Source organism: Pseudorca crassidens, chromosome 5, assembly GCF_039906515.1.
Source record: "Pseudorca crassidens isolate mPseCra1 chromosome 5, mPseCra1.hap1, whole genome shotgun sequence".
Classification (NCBI taxonomy): Eukaryota; Metazoa; Chordata; class Mammalia; order Artiodactyla; family Delphinidae; genus Pseudorca; species Pseudorca crassidens.
This window is the reverse complement of record NC_090300.1, coordinates 28,691,043-28,709,513: the sequence shown is the minus strand read 5'-3', so window position 1 is coordinate 28,709,513 and position 18,471 is coordinate 28,691,043. Positions and strand designations below refer to the sequence as shown.

Sequence of the window (18,471 nt, the reverse complement as noted above, 5' to 3'; positions counted from 1 at the left end):
GACTTTTGAGTTATGAACTGCTTTGTTTTTTTTTAAAGGGATTTTAATGTAACCTTGAAGTAGTTTGCAGCAGTATTACCTTTCCATTTTGTATCTTGCCAAGGGCAAGCCTGTTTAATAACCAAGGGATTGATAGTTTAATTTCATAACTGGTTAACTTCTCATTTTGGTAGGTGAGAGAGAAACCTTCAGATTTCAACTGCAGATTAATATTTTACGCTGTATTTTTGAATTTTATTTAATTTATTGTTTTATACAGCAGGTTCTTATTAGTTATCCATTTTATACATATTAGTGTATATCTGTCAATCCCAAACTCCCAATTCATCACACCACCACCACCCATCACTGCTTTCCACCCTTGGTGTCCATACGTTTGTTCTCTACATCTGTGTTTCAATTTCTGCCCTGCAAACCAGTTCACCTGCACCATTTTCCTAGGTTCCACATATATGTGTTAATATATGATATTTGTTTTTCTCTTTCTGACTTACTTCACTCTGTATGACAGTCTCTAGATCCATCCACATCTCTACGAATGACCCAGTTTTGTTCCATTTTATGGCTGAGTAATATTCCATTGTATGTATGTACCATGTCTTCTTTATCCATTCGTCTGTCGGCGGGCATTTAAGTTGCTTCCGTAACCTATTGTAAATAGTGCTGCAGTGAACATTGGGGTGCATGTGTGTTTTTGAATTGTGGTTTTCTCTGGGTATATGCCCAGTAGTGGGATTGCTGGGTCATATGGTAATTCTGTTTTTAGCTTTTTAAGGAACCTCCATACTGTTCTCCATAGTGGCTATATCAATTTACATTCCCACCAACAGTGCAAGAGGGTTCCCTTTTCTCCACACCCTCTCCAGCATTTGTTTGTAGATTTTCTGATGATGCCCATTCTAACTGGTGTGAGGTGATACCTCATTGTAGTTTTGATTTGCATTTCTCTAGTAATTAGTAATGTTGAGCAGCTTTTCATGTGCTTCTTGGCCATCTGTATGTCTTCTTTGGAGAAATGTCTATTTAGGTCTTCTGTCCGTTTTTTGATTGGGTTGTTTGTTTTTTTTAATATTGAGCTGCATGAGCTGTTTATATATTTTGGAGATTAATCCTATGTCCATTGATTTGTTTGCAAATATTTTCTCCCATTCTGAGGGTTGTCTCTTCGTCTTGTTTGTAGTTTCCTTTGCTTTGCAAAAGTTTGTAGTTTCCTTGCTTTAAGGTTCATTAGGTCCCATTTGTTTACTTTTGTTTTTATTTCCATTACTCTAGGAGGTGGATCAAAAAAGATCTTGCTGTGATTTATGTCAGTGTTCTTCCTATGTTTTCCTTTAAGAGCTTTATGGTGTCTGGTCTTATATTTAGGTCTCTCATCCATTTTGAGTTTATTTTTGTGCATGGTGTTAGGGAGTATTCTAATTTCATTCTTTTACATGTAGCTGTCCAGTTTTCACAGCACCATTTATTAAAGAGACTGTCTTTTCTCCATTGTATATTGTTGCCTCCTTTGTCATAGATTAGTTGACCACAGGTGCTTGGGTTTATCTCTGGGTTTTCTATCCTGTTCCATTGATCTATGTTTCTGTTTTTGTGCCCGTACCATACTGTCTTGATTACTGTAGCTTTGTAGTACAGTCTGAAGTCAGGGAGTCTGATTCCTCCAGTTTCGTTTTTTTCCCCTCAAGACTGCTTGGGCTGTTAGGGGCCTTTTGTGTCTCCATACAAATTTTAAGATTTTTTTTTCTAGTTCTGTAAAAAATGCCATTGGTAATTTGATAGGGATTGCATTGAAGCTATAGATTGCTTTGGGTAGTATAGTCATTTTCACAATATTGATTCTTCCAATCCAAGAACATGGTATATCTCTCCATCTGTTTGTATCATCTTTAATTTCTTTCATCAGTGTCTTATAGTTTTTTGCATACAGGTGTTTTGTCTCCCTAAGTACGTTTATTCTTAAGTATTTTATTCTTTTTGTTGCAATGGTAAATGGGAGTGTTTCCTTAATTTCTCTTTCAGATTTTTCATCATTAGTGTGTAGGAATGCAAGAGATATCTGTGCATTAATTTTGTATCCTGCAACTTTACCAGATTCATTGCTTAGCTCTAGTAGTTTTCTGGTGGCATCTTTAGGATTCTTTATGTATAGTATCATGTCATCTGCAAACAGTGACAGTTTTACTTCTTCTTTTCCAATTTGTATTCCTTTTATTTCTTTTTCTTCTCTGATTGCTGTGGCTAGGACTTTTAAAACTATGTTGAATAATAGTGGCGAGAGTGGACATCCTTGTCTTGTTCCTGATCTTAGAGGAAATGCTTTCAGTTTTTCACCATTGAGAATGATGTTTGCTGTGGGTTTGTCATATATGGCCTTTATCATGTTGAGGTAGGTTCCCTCTATGCCCACTCTCTGGATAGTTTTTATCATAAATGGGTGTTGAATTTTGTCAGAAGCTTTTTCTGCATCTATTGAGATGATCATATGGTTTTTCTTCTTCAGTTTGTTAACATGGTGTATCACATTGATTGATTTGCGTATATTGAAGAATCCTCGCATCCCTAGGATAAATCCCACTTGACCATGGTGTATGATCCTTTTAATGTGTTGTTGGATTCTGTTTGCTAATATTTTTTTTGAAGATTTTTGCATCTATGTTCATCAGTGATATTGGCCTGTAGTTTTCTTTTTTTGTAGCATCTTTGTCTGGTTTTGGTATCAGGGTGATGGTGGCCTCCTAGAATGAGTTTGGGAGTGTTCCTTCCTCTGCAATTTTTGGAAGAGTTTGAGAAGGATGGGTGTTAGCTCTTCTCTGAATGTTGGATAGAATTCACCTGTGGAACCATCTGGTCCTGAACTGTTGTTTGTTGGAAGATTTTTAATCACAGTTTCAATTTCATTACTTGTGATTGGTCTGTTCATGTTTTCTGTTTCTTCCTGGTTCAATCTTGGAAGGTTATACCTTTTGAAAAATTTGTCCATTTCTTCCAGGTTGTCCATTTTATAGGCATAGAGTTGTTGTAGTAGTCTCTTAGGCTGCTTCGTCTGTTGTAACTTCCCCTTTTTCATTTCTAATTTTATTGATTTGAGTTCTCTTCCTCTTTTTCTTGATGAGTCTGGCTAATGGTATATCAATTTTATTTATCTTCTCAAAGAACCAGCTTTTAGTTTTATTGATCTTTGCTATTGTTTTCTTTGTTTCTATTTCATTTATTTCTGCTCTGATCTTTATGATTTCTTTCCTTCTGCTAACTTTGGGTTTTGTTTGTTCTTCTTTCTCTAGTTCCTTTAGGTGTAACGTTAGGTTGTTTATTTGACGTTTTTCTTGTTCTTGAGGTAGGCTTGAATTGCTATAAACTTCCCTCTCAGAACTGCTTTTGCTGCATCCCATAGGTTTTGGATCGAGGTTTTTGTTGTCATTTGTCTCTAGGTATTTTCTGTTTGGATGATCTGTCCAATAGTGTAAGTGAGGTGTTAAAGTCCCCCACTATTATTGTGTTACTCTCGATTTCCACTTTTATAGCTGTTAGCAGTTGCCTTATGTATTGAGATGCTCCTATGTTGGGTGCATATATATTTATAATTGTTATCTCTTCTTCTTGGATTGATCCCTTGATCCTTATGTAATGTCCTTCCTTGTCTCTTGTAAGATTCTTTATTTTAAAATCTATTTGGTCTGATATGAGTATTGCTACTCCAGCTTTCTTTTGATTTCCATTTTCATGGAATATCTTTTTCCATCCCCTCACTTTCAGTCTGTATGTTGTCCCTAGGTATGAAGTGGGTCTCTTGTAGACAGCATATATATGGGTCTTGTTTTTGTATCCATTCAGCAAGCCTGTGTCTTTTCGTTGGAGCATTTAATCCATTCACGTTTAAGGTAATTGTCGATATGTATGTTCTTATGACCATTTTCTTAATTGTTTCAGGTTTGTCTTTGTAGGTCCTTTTCTTCATTTGTGTTCCCCACTTAGAGAAGTTCCTTTAGCATTTGTTGTAGAGCTGGTTTGGTGGTGCTGAATTTTCTTAGCTTTTGCTTGTCTGTAAAGCTTTTGATTTCTCCGTCGAATCTGAATGAGATCCTTGCGGGGTAGAGTAATCTTGATTGTAGTTTCTTCCCTTTCACCACTTTAAGTATATCATGCCACTGCCTTCTGGCTTGTAGAGTTTCTGCTGAGGAATCAGCTGTTAACCTTATGGGAGTTCCCTTGTATGTTATTTGTCATTTTTCCCTTGTTGCTTTCAATAATTTTTCTTTGTCTTTAATTTTTGCCAATTTGATTACTATGTGTCTTGGCCTGTTTCTCCTTGGGTTTATCCTTCCTGGGACTCTCTGCTCTTCTTGGACTTAGGTGGCTGTTTCCTTTCCCATGTTAGGGAAGTTTTCACCTATAATCTCTTCAGATATTTTCTGGGGTCCTTTCTCTCTTTCTTCTCCTTCTGGGACCTCTATAATCGAATGTTGTTGCATTTAACGTTGTCCCAGAGGTCTCTTAGGCTGTCTTCATTTCTTTTCATTCTTTTTTCTTTATTCTGTTCTGTGGCAGTGAATTCCACCATTCTGTCTTCCAGGTCACTTATCTGTTCTTCTGCCTCAGTTATTCTGCTATTGATTCCTTCTAGTGTATTTTTCATTTCAATTATTGTATTGTTCATCTCTGTTTGTTCGTTAATTCTTCTACGTCTTTGTTAAACATTTCCTGCATCTTCTCGATCTTTGCCTCCATTCTTTTCCTGAGGTCCTGGATCATCTTCACTATCATTATTCTGAATTCTTTTTCTGGAAGGTTGCCTATCTCCACTTCATTTAGTTGTTTTTCTGGGGTTTTATCTTGTTCCCTTCATCTGGTATATAGCCCTCTGCCTTTTCATCTTGTCTGTCTTTCTGTGAATGTGGTTTTTGTTCCACAGGCTGCAGGATTATAGTTGTTCTTGCTTCTGCTCTCTGCCCTCTGGTGGATGAGGCTATCTAAGAGGCTTGTGCAAGTTTCCTGATGAGAGGGACTGATGGTGGTTAGAGGTGGGTGTGCTCTGGTGGGCAGAGCTCAGTAAAACTTTAATCCTCTTGTCTGTTGATGGGTGGGGCTGAATTCCCTCCCTGTTGGCTTTTTGGCCTGAGGCGACCCAAAACTGGAGCCTACCTGGGCTCTTTGGTGGGGCTAATGGTGGACCCTGGGAAGTCTTACACCAAAGAGTACTTCCTAGAACTTCTGCTGCCAGTGTCCTTGTCCTCATGTGAGCCATAGCCACCCCCCACCTCTACAGGAGACCCTCCAACACAAGCAGGTAGGTCTGGTTCAGTCTTCCTTGGGGTCACTGCTCCTTCCCCTGGGTCCGGATGCGCACACTACTTTGTGCGTGCCCTCCAAGGGTGGAGTCTCTGTTTCCCCAAGTCCTGTGGAAGTCCTGCAATCAAATCCCGCTAGCCTTCAAAGTCTGATTCTCTAGGAATTCCTCCTCCCGTTGCTGGACCCCCAGGTTGGGAAGCTTGACGTGGGGCTCAGAACTTTCACGCCAGTGGGTGTTCTCCAGTTTGTGACTGTTCTCCAGTTTGTGAGTCACCCACCCAGCAGTTATAGGATTTGATTTTATTGTGATTGTGCCCCTCGTACCGTCTCAATGTGTCTTCTCCTTTGTCTTTGGATGTGGGGTATCTTTTATGGTGAGTTCCAGTGTCTTCCTGTTGATGATTGCTCAGCAGTTAGCCTTCTACTCCGCCATCTTGAAGCATTCTAGGCTGTATTTAATAAACATTCCTCTCTTTTAAAAGTTTATGACTCAATTATCATTCAAATAAATAACTGAACAATTAAAAGTCTACAATTTGTTCAAACCATATTTACAAGGAAATTGCTTCTAAGTTACATAAATGAAGAATTCATTAAAATACTATTTTCTCATATTCAAAATTAATTGATGACTGTTTACTTGTGTGAAACCTAGAACACAGTATGTGATATTTTCCCAGCAATGAAAATGAAATTATTTTGTTCATAAACATCAGTTTTGTTGATGAAGAATTAGGTAATTTACTGAATTACAAAAGGAAGTGATGTGATTTTTGTGCCTGAATTGGGGGTTTTAGATGGTAATGATTCCTGCTACTGAACATAGATGCCTCTTTCTCCCTATTTGAATGTCTTTTTTCTATCACTGCTTCTTTTGCCCAGAAGCATCTATACTTGCCTTCCTCAAGTGCTTTTATTCTTGCCGCCAAGTAGGTTGAATGAGTTCTAAGCCTTTGTGTCTCTCTTTGTGTTGTATTTTTACTTTATGTATTTAAAAATGGCTTTTGTAAGTTATTAGCCTTGAGGTTAATAACAAGTTAAATTGAGAATGTGTATGTAAAGGTATGCTTTTTATTTCTTTTCACAGCCTCTTCTAGAAAACAAACTTAAAGCATTCAGTATTGGAAAAATGAGTACAGCTAAGCGAACTTTAAGTAAGAAGGAGCAAGAAGAATTAAAGAAGAAGGTAATGCTTAAAATGTATTTTTAGTTATCTTTATAAGTGTGTCTACGGAGGCGTTAAGTGTATGGACAGTAGAGAAATGTTTTTCAGAGATTCTTGTCCTCCAGGGTATTCTCAGCTCCCACCCCAAGTTAAGTTTATAACACAAGATATATTCGGAGAAGTCCAGCTTTATCCCTGTCCCCTCCACCATTTCCTCTCTTCTGTGTAAGTAAGAATTTTGATTGTTTTCTGGTCTATTCTTTTTGTATAAGCAAGTTTGTATAAATGTATGTTGTGCCTGCTCTTTCTTAGATGAACAATAGCTTGCTATATTCAGTACACTTTTCTCCACCTTGCTTTTTTCACTTAACATTATATCTCAGAGATTACTGGAAGTATATTGAAATATTGCTTGTTCTTTTTTTATAGCTCTATAGATATGCCATAGTTTATTCACTAAAATCCTACATTCACTACAGTGCCTATTGAGGGCATTTGTGTTTTGGTCTTTGGCTGTTTCCGGTAGTGCACTTAGGGATAGTGTTAGGCATATGGGTTTATTCCTAGTGTATCTTTAGGGTGTATTTCTATAAGTGAGATTACTGGGTTGAATGGTAAATGCATAGCTGTAATTCTGCTAGATAGTGTTAAATTGGTCTCTCGTATATATGGGCAGGTCCATTTTGCATCCCTATAAGCAGTGTTTGAGAGGTTGGTTCCCCATAGCCTTGCCATTATTTTTGAAGGACTTTTGCCAATCTGCTAAGTGAAAAATTGTATATTGGTGCAGTTTTAAATTTGCATTTCTTTTATAAGTAAGGTTGAACAACTTTTCTTGTGTTTGATTTTGTGAACTGTCTGCTCATATCTAAACCAATATTTCTCTAAGTTAGTAGGATATCTCTGTTTTTAGAAACTCCTGTATTAAGTATATTGTAACACTTGTCTATGACATAAGGTACAGTGTTCTTATTCAGTTTGTTGACTGCCTTTTTATCTTGCTTCTGGTGTTTTTTTTCCATGCAGAAACTATTTTTTGTTATATGGTCAGATTTATTATCAGTCTTATGATTTTTTAGTTTACTTTTTTTTTTTTTCGGTATGTGGGCCTCTCACTGTTGTGGCCTCTCCCGTTGCGGAGCACAGGCTCCGGACGCGCAGGCCCAGCGGCCATGGCTCACGGGCCCAGCCGCTCTGCGGCATGCGGGATCCTCCCGGACCGGGGCACGAACCCGTGTCCCCTGCATCGGCAGGTGGACTCTCAACCACTGCGCCACCAGGGAAGCCCCTAGTTTACATTTTTTTACTCCAACCTTTTAAAGGAATTTCCTCATGTTTTTCCCAATACTTACATTAAAAAAAAATTAAATGTGATTCATTTGCAATTTCTCCTGGTATGTGATGTGAAGAATTGGTTCATTTTTATCTTTTTTTCAAATAACTATCAAATTATCCCACCATCATTCATTGAAAAGTCCATCTATTCTCCACTGTTTTGAGAGGCCCCTTTTATTGAATACTAAATTTCCACGTGCTATTGGATTTATTTCTATATTTTCTGTTCTGTTGGCCTTCCTATTCATGCATGTTTTGGGGACATTTAGAATAATTATAATTGTAATTATAATTACATATAATTATAATTTTGAGGTTTTTTTCTCGAATGCCAACTGTCTGGAGATATTGCTTCTTCAGACTTCTAATACTCATGTCTTCAGTGGTTTGTGAAGGAAATGTTTATATTCAGAGTTAAATTTTTGTGCCTTAGAAATGTCATAAACGTTAATAGAATAATATATTTTGTGTAGTCTGTTGTCATACAGTTGGACCCTTGAATTGTCTCTGAACAGATTTACTTAGTGGGTCCTTTTCTTGTTCCACAAATTACCTGTAGAGGAGCAAAGCCCCTCTTAATTCCAGTGTTAATTAGTATGTTAAATATCTACTAAGCATTAGATATTACTGCCTGTTAAGGTTGCTTAATAACCTGCTTTCCCCATTGGAGGGAGAGGTTTTGTTTACATTATTCTTGGATGAGTTTCACCGTATGTACAGTAATTTTTATATCAAGTGATGTTAATATTTTCGTGTGTATTTAGGAGGATGAAAAGGCGGCTGCTGAAATTTATGAGGAATTTCTTGCTGCCTTTGAAGGAAGTGATGGTAATAAAGTGAAAACGTTTGTGCGCGGAGGTGTTGTTAATGCAGCTAAAGGTTAGTGTGAATATTATAGTCCTTGAGCAAACCCAAAAAGTCTTGGTTGAATTGCTTTTGAGTTTCATGTTTCCTTTCTATCAGCACCCTCTAGTGGTGATAATGATTAGTAAAATTAATGGCCAAATGTGGATTAATGACAAATTGGAGCCAGATAAGTTTAAAAAATGTTTTAGTACCTTTCAGGTTTCGAGATGGCAGAGAACTTTGCAAACATTTTCAAGTATTTTATAGTTTTACTGTATATTCCTAGGAGTGGAGTTGCTACTCATATGGTAACTATTTGTTTAACCTTTTGAGAAACTGCTGTACTGTTTTCCAAAGTAGCTGTACCATTTTACAGGTTTCATAGTTTTACTATAAAATGATTAAATTAGTAGTTTTGAGAGTAAGGCAGTAATATTTGAATTAAATTTCATATTTTGTCACTAGTGATATATCTTAATACTAAAAGCATTTTACTAAGTTGTGTTTATTTTTAATAAAAATAGTAAGTAAACAAAATCCACATAATGTGAAATTAGTTTTGAAACTTAGTATTTTAAATTTCAGAAGAACATGAAACAGATGAAAAAAGAGGTAAAATCTATAAGCCATCTTCAAGATTTGCAGATCAAAAAAATCCTCCAAATCAGTCATCCAATGAAAGACCACCATCTCTTCTTGTGATAGAAACCAAAAAACCTGTAAGTCATACTTAAATAAGTGACCATTTATGTTCAGAGATGACACTGCCAATAATATTTTCTGTACTTCCACTGTAAGCAGGACTTTGGTTTCTCGTTTCTAATTATTTTGGTAGTAGATGTTGAGTTTTGATGCTTAACCTTCCTAGATGAGAGATAATAAATTAGGACACATAGATGATACTCTTTTTATGTTTGTTGAGCAGTGAACATTTGCTGTTACAGCATACTGCAAGTTGAAAGTTAACTATAGTTTAGGCATAAATGTAAAGTAATGGGATTGTCTTTTTAAGCAATGCTGAACTTGGGTATTTAAATATCAGCATGTGTAGTATCAATTACTTTGGAAGACTGTGTACTCCAACAATGTGTCTGTTGCCTGGAACATTTTTGGAATTTATTTGGATTTACTATCAGAACTAGTGACACTTTCCTTTAAATATTCTCAGTGTTAGAAAGTCTTTATGTTTTGAGAGTGGGAGTTTTCATGGGGGATGGTAGGTAGATGTGGGTCTTGTCATTTGGAGCCAGATTTGAGGAAATGTGATTATGCTGAATAGTGAGACTGATTTTTCTTGTATGACTTTTAAAATAGCTCTGAAAGCAATTTAAAAAACAGCTTTATTAAGTGTTTTTTTTAACCTATGTTGACAGTTGTGCAACAGTCACTAATCTCTAATTTTGAAGCATTTTTATCATCCCAGAAGGAAACCTTATACTTAATTTCAGTCATCCCTAACCGCTGGCAACCACTAATCTACTTTCTATCTCTTTGGATTTGCCTGTTCTGGACATTTCATGCACATGGAATCATACAGCATATGGCCTTTCGTGTCTAGCTTTTTAGCACAATGTTTCAAAGTTCATCTACATTTTGGTATATATATCAGTACTTTATTACTTTTTATGGTTGAATAACATTCCATTTTGCAGCTATACCTCATATTGCTGATCCGTTTATTACTTGATGGACATTTGGGCTGTTTCTACTTTTTGGCTATTATGAGTAATGCTTCTGAAAACATTCATGTATAGGCTTCTGTGTGGACATATATTTTTAATTCTTTTATATTCCTAGGAGTGGAATTGCTGGTCATATGGTCACTAATTGTTTAACCTTTTGAGAAACTGCCATACTGTTTTCCAAAGTAGCTGTACCACTTTACAGTCCCATCCATCAACAGTGTATATGAGTGTTCCAATTTTTCTACATCTTCATCACCACTTGCTAAAATTATTTTAGTCAACTTAGTGGGTGTGAAGTTGTACCTAATTGTGGTTTTGATTTGCACTTGCCTAGTGATGTTGAGCATCATTTTATTTATCATCCACTTGGAGTCTTCTGTAAAGAAATGTCTTTTCAGATCCTTCACGCATTTTTTTAATTGAGTTATTTGTCTTTTTATTGTTGAGTTGTAAGAGTATTTTACAGCTTCTAGAGTCAAGTCTCTTATCAGCTATGTTGTTTTCTCCCAGTTTGTGGGTTGGCTTTGCCCTTTTTTGTTAGTGTTCTTTGAAGAACAAAAGCTTTTAATTTTAATGAAGTCTAGTTTATCAGTTTTTTGTTGTTGTTGCCTTTTCTTTTGTTTCTCATGGTGTCATATCTAAGAAACTATTGCCGAATTCAGGCTCATGATGATTCACTCCTATGTTTTTAGGTCTTATATTTAGGTCTGTGAACGATTTGAGTTAATTTTTGTATATGGTATGAGGTAGAGGTCCAACTTCATTCTTTTTTATGGGTGGATATTCAATTTCCGTACTTCCATTTGTTAAAAAGACTATTCTCCCCCATTGAATTATTTTGGCACTTTCAAAAGAGGGATTCCAAAAGCATTTTTGGAAGCAGTTTTTTTTTTTTTTTTTTTTTTTGCGGTACGCGGGCCTCTCACTGTTGTGGCCTCTCCCGTTGCAGAGCACAGGCTCTGGACGCGCAGGCTCAGCGGCCATGGCTCACGGGCCCAGCCGCTCCGCGGCATATCGGACCGGGGCACGAACCCGTGTCCCCTGCATCGGCAGGCGGACTCTCAACCACTGCACCACCAGGGAAGCCCTGGAAGCAGTTTTAAGAGAGGAATTCCAGCGGTGTTACTGTTTGTTTCAGTAATTCATTTCCTTCTAAGGTGATTGTTTTGAAGGGTGCATATTTTTGGTAGTTGTTCATGGCAGTTATTTACGTGGCAGTTCAGTTACCTTATGTTTATTAATTTTCCCTCCAGTACCCTTCCAACAGTATTCCGGCCTAAGTATTGTAGGCTTTGGGACAGGGGCGGGGCAGGGGATAGAGTTGGTGGCTCCTTTAAGACTGCTGCTTGTTGTTTTAATAATGTGTTAAATTCTCAGTTTTAGAAAATAGGAAGGAAAGTTCAGTGGTAACAGAAGCATTCTTTCTTTTTAATTTAAATAATTAGATCATAATTGGCACTAAAATAAAAGTTTATTTAAAGTGATCTGATTATCGAACCATTAGTTTTGTTTAACCTTGTTTTCTTTGAAGTATAACTTATCATATCCTTCGTAGCCACTGAAGAAAGGCGAGAAAGAAAAGAAAAAAAGCAATTTGGAACTCTTCAAAGAAGAATTGAAACAGTAAGTTTTATAGTGTTGAGAATGGCTCTCATAGGTATTTTGAGCTGATACTTATAGATGCAGGTATGAAGAATGTAGTCTACCAATTCGTTTTTACTAACTGGCTTACCATGAGGCTGTTTTAGATTATTTTGTGGGTTATGTTTGAAAATGAAATTCGCATTTTGTCCAGCATCTAGGTTGTTTCTGTTATGTGGATGCAATTAAATTGATTTAACTAATGTCCGGAGTCCTGTTTGCAGTGGAAACAATATAGTCACTGAGAGGAGTGGTCAACCTTTATCTAAGAAAGAACAAATTAAGTGGTTTTAATGTTGAATTTCCTTCTCACCTTAGAAGTGGGCTTTATATTCCACTGCTTGATATATCAGAAGTTTGCTCATGACTTGTAGCTGAGGGACTCTTTAATCTTGGTTGTCAGTACTGGCATTACACACAAATATTTCAGGTTATTTCAAGATGATATCTGGATAAGTTCTGTTATTAAATGTGAACAAACAGATTTTGGCTCGTTATTAGTGATTATATATATTTTCAACAGAATTCAAGAAGAGCGTGATGAGAGACATAAAACAAAAGGCAGATTAAGTCGATTTGAGCCACCTCAGTCAGATTCTGATGGTCAGCGTCGTTCTAGTAAGTGACATTTATTTTAATGTTTGTTTTTGTGACGAACTATTCCAAAAACTAAGAATTGTTTTCTTTTCCCCCTTTTAAAGTGGATGCGCCTTCAAGAAGAAATAGATCATCTGGTGGTAATACAGTTTTTTGCTTTTTTTAATTCATAGAAATTGTCCAAACTGTGTATTTTGCAGGTTATAATTTTTTCTTCTCTTTGTCCTAGTTCTCGATGATTATGCACCTGGCTCACATGATGTTGGAGATCCAAGCACTACTAATTTATACCTTGGAAACATTAATCCACAGGTAATATTAGAAAAGTAAGATGAATGTTGGCTCATATGCTGTATACTTTTGTAGGAAAACTGCTTTGCCAGTCATTAAAAAAAATGAAGTCAAGAATCTGAAGTAAGCAGATTTGGTGGAACTAGATAAGTCTCTAAAATTATCTTGTGAAATTGAGCCTTAGCGGTATGGGCCGAATTTTCTTGCTACAATTCCTAAGGGCTTGTCTCCTCTTTTTTTCTTTTCCTTTTCTTTTTTTTTTTTAAAATTACATTTATTTAGCTTTTCTTTTCTTCTTCTTTCTTTTAAAAGCTTTTGGCTGCGTTGGGTCTTCCTTGCTGTGCGCAGGCTTGCTCTAGTTGCAGTGAGCGGGGGCTACTCTTTGTGGTGGTGTGCGGGCTTCTTGTGGTGGCTTCTCTGTTGTGGAGCACGTGCTCTAGGCATGTGGTAGTTGCAGCACCTGGGCACTGTAGTTGTGGCACACAGGCTTAGTTGCTCCGTGGCATGTGGGATCTTCCCACACCAGGGCTCAAACCTGTGTTCCGTGCATTGGCAGGCAGATTCTTAACCACTGCACCGCCAGGGAAGTCCCTGTCTCCTCTTGCTGTAACTGGACTGTCCTCTGATTTTGAAATGTTTTGCTAGGTGCTGATTTTATTTATCAGGATATGACCAGTGGTAGACAATATTCTTTTGAGACTGTCCCTTTCTGATGCATAGCCTACTTCCTTATGGATTTTTTTCTTTTTTCATCTTAATAATAGCAAACTAATATTTCTGCTTTGTCTTTTATATTTTAATTCTTTCCCCTGCTTCATTCTTAATTGTTATGGGGAATGTAGTGGTTGCTCTGCATAATAAGATCTTTTAAATAATAATATATATTTTGGACCTCATTGCATACTTACCCTTTTTTGTTTTCTCTGTTCTTGATTACACTGGCAGCTGGGTGCTGGAAAAAGAAAAAGTGACCAGATCCTTTATTTCTTTCATTGCCAACAAATATTTCCTCCTTGACTTAAGTGTGGTAATCATTGCTGCCTGAAAAAGGTTGCTAAATGCTGAACAAACCATTGCTGTAGAAAGCGTATTTTAGGTGCAGGATCTCAGAAGGAGAAGGAGTGAAGGTAAAGGTGTGCTTTTGATTTCTCCAGCCACCCAGCCTCTTCACCCGGCCACTTACGTAAAACAGAATGTTTCTGGTGTGAAAAGATTTGCGCGTGCCCCATGAAGGCAGGATTTTACCCTTGTAGAGGTCCCAGTACTTGAATGGAAAGCTGTAGCATTGATAGGTCTCTTCTCATTTTGCAAAAACTGCTCTGTGCTGCATAGAGTTCTTTCTTCTTTCCTCTTTGCTTACCAAAAATATCTTATGCCTTACAATAGATGAATGAAGAAATGTTGTGCCAGGAGTTTGGAAGATTTGGGCCCCTGGCCAGCGTGAAAATTATGTGGCCCAGAACTGATGAAGAAAGGGCAAGAGAGAGAAATTGTGGCTTTGTGGCCTTTATGAATAGAAGAGATGCTGAAAGAGCTTTAAAAAACTTAAATGGTAAGGAAGCCCATCTGTAGAACTCAGATATTGCTTTGGTTTTGAAAAGTATTTATAAGAACTCGAGGGGAAAAATGGACCAGAAAGGTAAAGGTTAAACATGAAAATTAATTTAAATCACCAGAGAGCCCTTATTTTCTTCTGAGAGTTACCAGGGTGACTTTTCTTTTCTTTCTTTTAGGAAAGATGATTATGTCTTTTGAAATGAAGTTAGGTTGGGGTAAAGCTGTGCCTATTCCTCCACATCCAATATACATTCCGCCTTCCATGATGGAACATACGCTTCCCCCACCTCCGTCAGGACTGCCTTTTAATGCACAGCCTAGAGAGCGATTAAAAAACCCCAATGCTCCCATGTTACCACCACCTAAAAACAAGGAGGATTTTGAGAAGGTAATTTAAAAAATGTATATAGGGCCGCATCTAATTTGTAAATACTAAATCTGTGGTAGTATTTCTTTTCAACAATTTATAGAAAGTGTGTGTGTAATTCTGTTTGGCAACTCTTAAAGAAAATGAAATAACTTAGATGTGTTCCCTGCCTTAGCCCATGGAAACCCTGTATTGGGATGCTAGGTCATATTTTTATTTGTGGCTATCATTCCTTTTTTGACCACTTATTAAGTTTTTTTTTTTCCTTTGTCCACTGTTGTATCCAGGTTTGCTTAAGTGTAGTATCTAAATTTACTTTGTTTTGAGAAAGTGATACTTTGTATTTGGTTAAGTGCCTTTTCAGTTAGAAAGACTCCTAAATAGTTAAATTGTTTGGATGGCAGCTAGCTAATAACTTCGTTTTCAAGATCTAAGGTATTAGAATATTTGAGAGCATATATGGTTTTTAAAAAGTTAGCTACTCTAGTAAAAGCAAAGGGTGAGTATTTTCTTTTTATTAAACATAAAACCAACTTAATTTCAAGTTATAAGAATTTGTTGGTTCTATTATGAATTAATTACACTTAAAATGACAGGGCTGGTTTTAAAGGCTTGGGAACAAAGTAGCAAACTGTATGGTCAGAGGCAAACAGTTAATGATTTCACAAATTAAAATCTTTATCTGATAATTCTCAGTGTAGTACCTATTTCAGTGCATTGATGTGCATTCTGGCAGGAATGTTCTGATTCTTTGCATTTGGTGAACGTTTACTGTTCACTGAACACATCCATTTGCATTTATGTAATTGCTTAGTGTATAATTACTTCAAATGCAGTGATTGCCTGCAAAACTTGTGATTAGATGTGTAGTATTTTCAATGCATATGTATATTTTTGCTTGTTACTTGTTAACAATACTCACATATTCTATGTTTATTATCTGATGTGACTTCATATACAGACTCTGTCGCAAGCCATAGTCAAAGTGGTTATCCCAACAGAAAGGTACATGTTTTTCTTTATTATTACTGATCTAAATATAGACAATATCCCCTTCTGAATTAAAAAAAAAAATGGTGTTGAGGAAAAGGTAGTATCTTGACTGAGCAATGGTTCCTTCCCAGTACTTTTTGGGGGGGATATGTGAAATTTAACTAACTTTAGTATACTTTGTAATTTTATGTCATTATCTTTTTTGTTTTATTGTTACCAATGTAGGGTGTTTTGTAGCTTTAGTAGTTAGAATGTGTTTAATAGATTTAATCTGGAGTTGTTAGTCTAATAACATTAGACTATTGGGATGGGAAAATAGGTGTTTTAAATGTATCTTAAATTTTAGATAATGTTACATTTTGACCCAATCTGTTATTTTTTTCCTTGGTTTCTGAATTGTCTGTGTTTAATATGCAACCTTAGTTTGAGTTTTCCTTACTGAAAGCATACCTTTATTTTTCCTAAATGATTTTAAGAAGGAATTTCTATTATTCTCATGAACACTGACCATAACTAGAAACTTTTTTCATGATAACAAAGGTGTTTGGAATTCTTTTATTTTCCTTTCTTCCTTTTTTTCTTTTTCAACATAATGTTAAAGCGGAAGAATTCATGCTGTAGGTATGCTCTTGCTCAGTCAAGCTAAGCCTTTTCCCAAACACAGGAACACAACACTGGTTGAATAATAACACAAAAGAATACCAAATTCTCTTTGACATTGGCCTTGGTGAGCAACACCAGCTGAACTGTCTGCGGCAGCGGGGGACCAGGAAAACATCATGGGATGGATTGGGAAAGTATACAGTTTTTGACCAGACATTGGTACGATCGACTCCAATAAATGTGGTTTTATTATAACTGAGAGACAATTTTTGTTGTTGTTGCCCAGAATAAGATAATTACCATTTTAAAATAAAATAATGCACTTTAAATTATACCATCTTTTTGTACTACACTGTTTCATTCTGATAGAAAAGTCACCTTTTTAAAAATAAGCACATAATCCTTAAGGAAAAAAGAGTGATTACAGTTCTTAAGAATCTTGAATTAAAGTTAATTGTCAGATTTTGATTTTAAATAATCATGAAACATATTAAAACTTCTTTTAAACTTTCTAAAAATAGATATATCAGTTACAAGCCTGTTTAAAACTATAGTGGGTTTTTTTTTCCACTGGTAAAGCACTCACAGGAAAGTAGTATATTGGCATCACTTAAAAAGCATATATCCAGTATTAGCTTTACATGTGGCTCAGCTTATTTCTAAACAAAATTTTGAGTGTACATTTTGCTGTAAAGTCTTGACTCACCATTACAATGAATCCTTTGTTTTAAACTTGCTAAATCATTTTTCATCTATCTTTAATATGCAAGTCAAGTTGCTTTTGACTTAATTCATACAAGTTTCTGGATGTGTAGTATTTGTCCACCTAGTCATTGATTTTATATATTATGATACATAAAATTTCCCTTTAATTTGACATATACCAGTGGGAGTTTTGGGACTGAATCAATACCATATCTCCCTTCTTTTAAAACAATGTCATTAACCACATGGATATTGAGAATACATTCTCATTTGGTTATCAAGACCTGCATATTTGCAGACCAATTAGTACTTCTGTGAAAGAATTTTTAGATTTAAAATTGATACTTTTGGGTTTTTGCTTTAACAGTTTGAGGTTGAATTAATAATTTTAATATATAGTTTTCCCTCTGTTAAAGATTTATTAAACCTTCATATTTTTCTTTGACCTCTTTTAGGAGGTCAAAAAAATTCATTTTTTCACTATGTAGAGATTTTAGTGTCCACTTAAGTAGGTTTGTTTGAAAACTGAGAAAATAATTATAATCAGCATGAGATAAATTATTTTACTGTTCATGTACTCTGAAGCAGGGCTTTATAGAGCAAAAAAAATGTCTTATTCTATAACTGTATATTTATTTATATTCTAGCAGTTATATGAACTTAATTTGAACTGGGAATGCTAAAGGTGTAATTTAGTGTGTGCCTTGTACCAAGAGCCAATATCCTTTTGCTTTTCCCATTTGTTATTTGCCAACTCTATATGGTGGAGACTGGTGAAATGAGAAATCAGAAGTAGCTGTCATAAGCTGAATCATTTTTGCCTGACACTGTAATCAATGTCTAAAATTGTGTTTGGAGCCTAATAAGGTATCAGATTTTAAAAATAAAGACTTTGTATAAGCCCAGTCAACAAAATGACGACTAAAAAGTTACATATGTTTATTTTTGGCTTAAATATTGGGAAGTAATTGTTACGAAAAATGGGAAGGGCATATCACCAATGTCCCTTATTTCAGAATATTTTGGAAACAGGACTCCATTCGTTTAAGGCTTTGGCAATATAATTGCTTTATTGATTCAGAACACACAGGCAGAATTATACATGTCATGAACTATGTGAACTAGTTTGAAGTGTGGTCCAAAGGGATGTTGCCTCATTAAAGGTCAGATTCAATAAAAACTCCATCTGCTATATGTGTACCAGAAAAGCACAGGAGTTGGATGGATTTTTTTTTTATTATTATTAACTCAGACCTTAAACTTGTTAATAGTTGTGCATTTTTATAAATTATAGTCATGTATATAACATTTCAATATCACTACAAAAGTGCTTGGTTTAGGAATGTTTTCTTTTAAAACTGAGATAGTGTGTAAGTTTTTAGATGGTTATGATAACATGT

At 35.9% G+C, this 18,471-nt stretch overlaps 1 protein-coding gene across 5 annotated transcripts in view; it reads left to right on the top strand.

Annotated features, from left to right (window-relative positions):
- The window catches only part of U2SURP (U2 snRNP associated SURP domain containing), a 55,537-nt gene that overhangs the window by 11,167 nt on the left and 25,899 nt on the right, over positions 1-18,471 (top strand). For 3 of the 5 annotated variants that reach the window (XM_067737599.1, XM_067737597.1, XM_067737596.1), the window contains exons 4-13: positions 6,374-6,472; positions 8,551-8,665; positions 9,218-9,351; positions 11,873-11,940; positions 12,482-12,576; positions 12,660-12,695; positions 12,785-12,867; positions 14,233-14,398; positions 14,580-14,791; positions 15,732-15,775. In XM_067737599.1, coding sequence (XP_067593700.1) covers positions 6,374-6,472; positions 8,551-8,665; positions 9,218-9,351; positions 11,873-11,940; positions 12,482-12,576; positions 12,660-12,695; positions 12,785-12,867; positions 14,233-14,398; positions 14,580-14,791; positions 15,732-15,775 — 1,052 coding nt within the window. Of the gene's footprint in view, positions 1-6,373; positions 6,473-8,550; positions 8,666-9,217; positions 9,352-11,872; positions 11,941-12,481; positions 12,577-12,659; positions 12,696-12,784; positions 12,868-14,232; positions 14,399-14,579; positions 14,792-15,731; positions 15,776-18,471 lie in introns of those variants that run through there. The other 2 variants (XM_067737598.1, XM_067737601.1) reach the window with 2 other exon arrangements.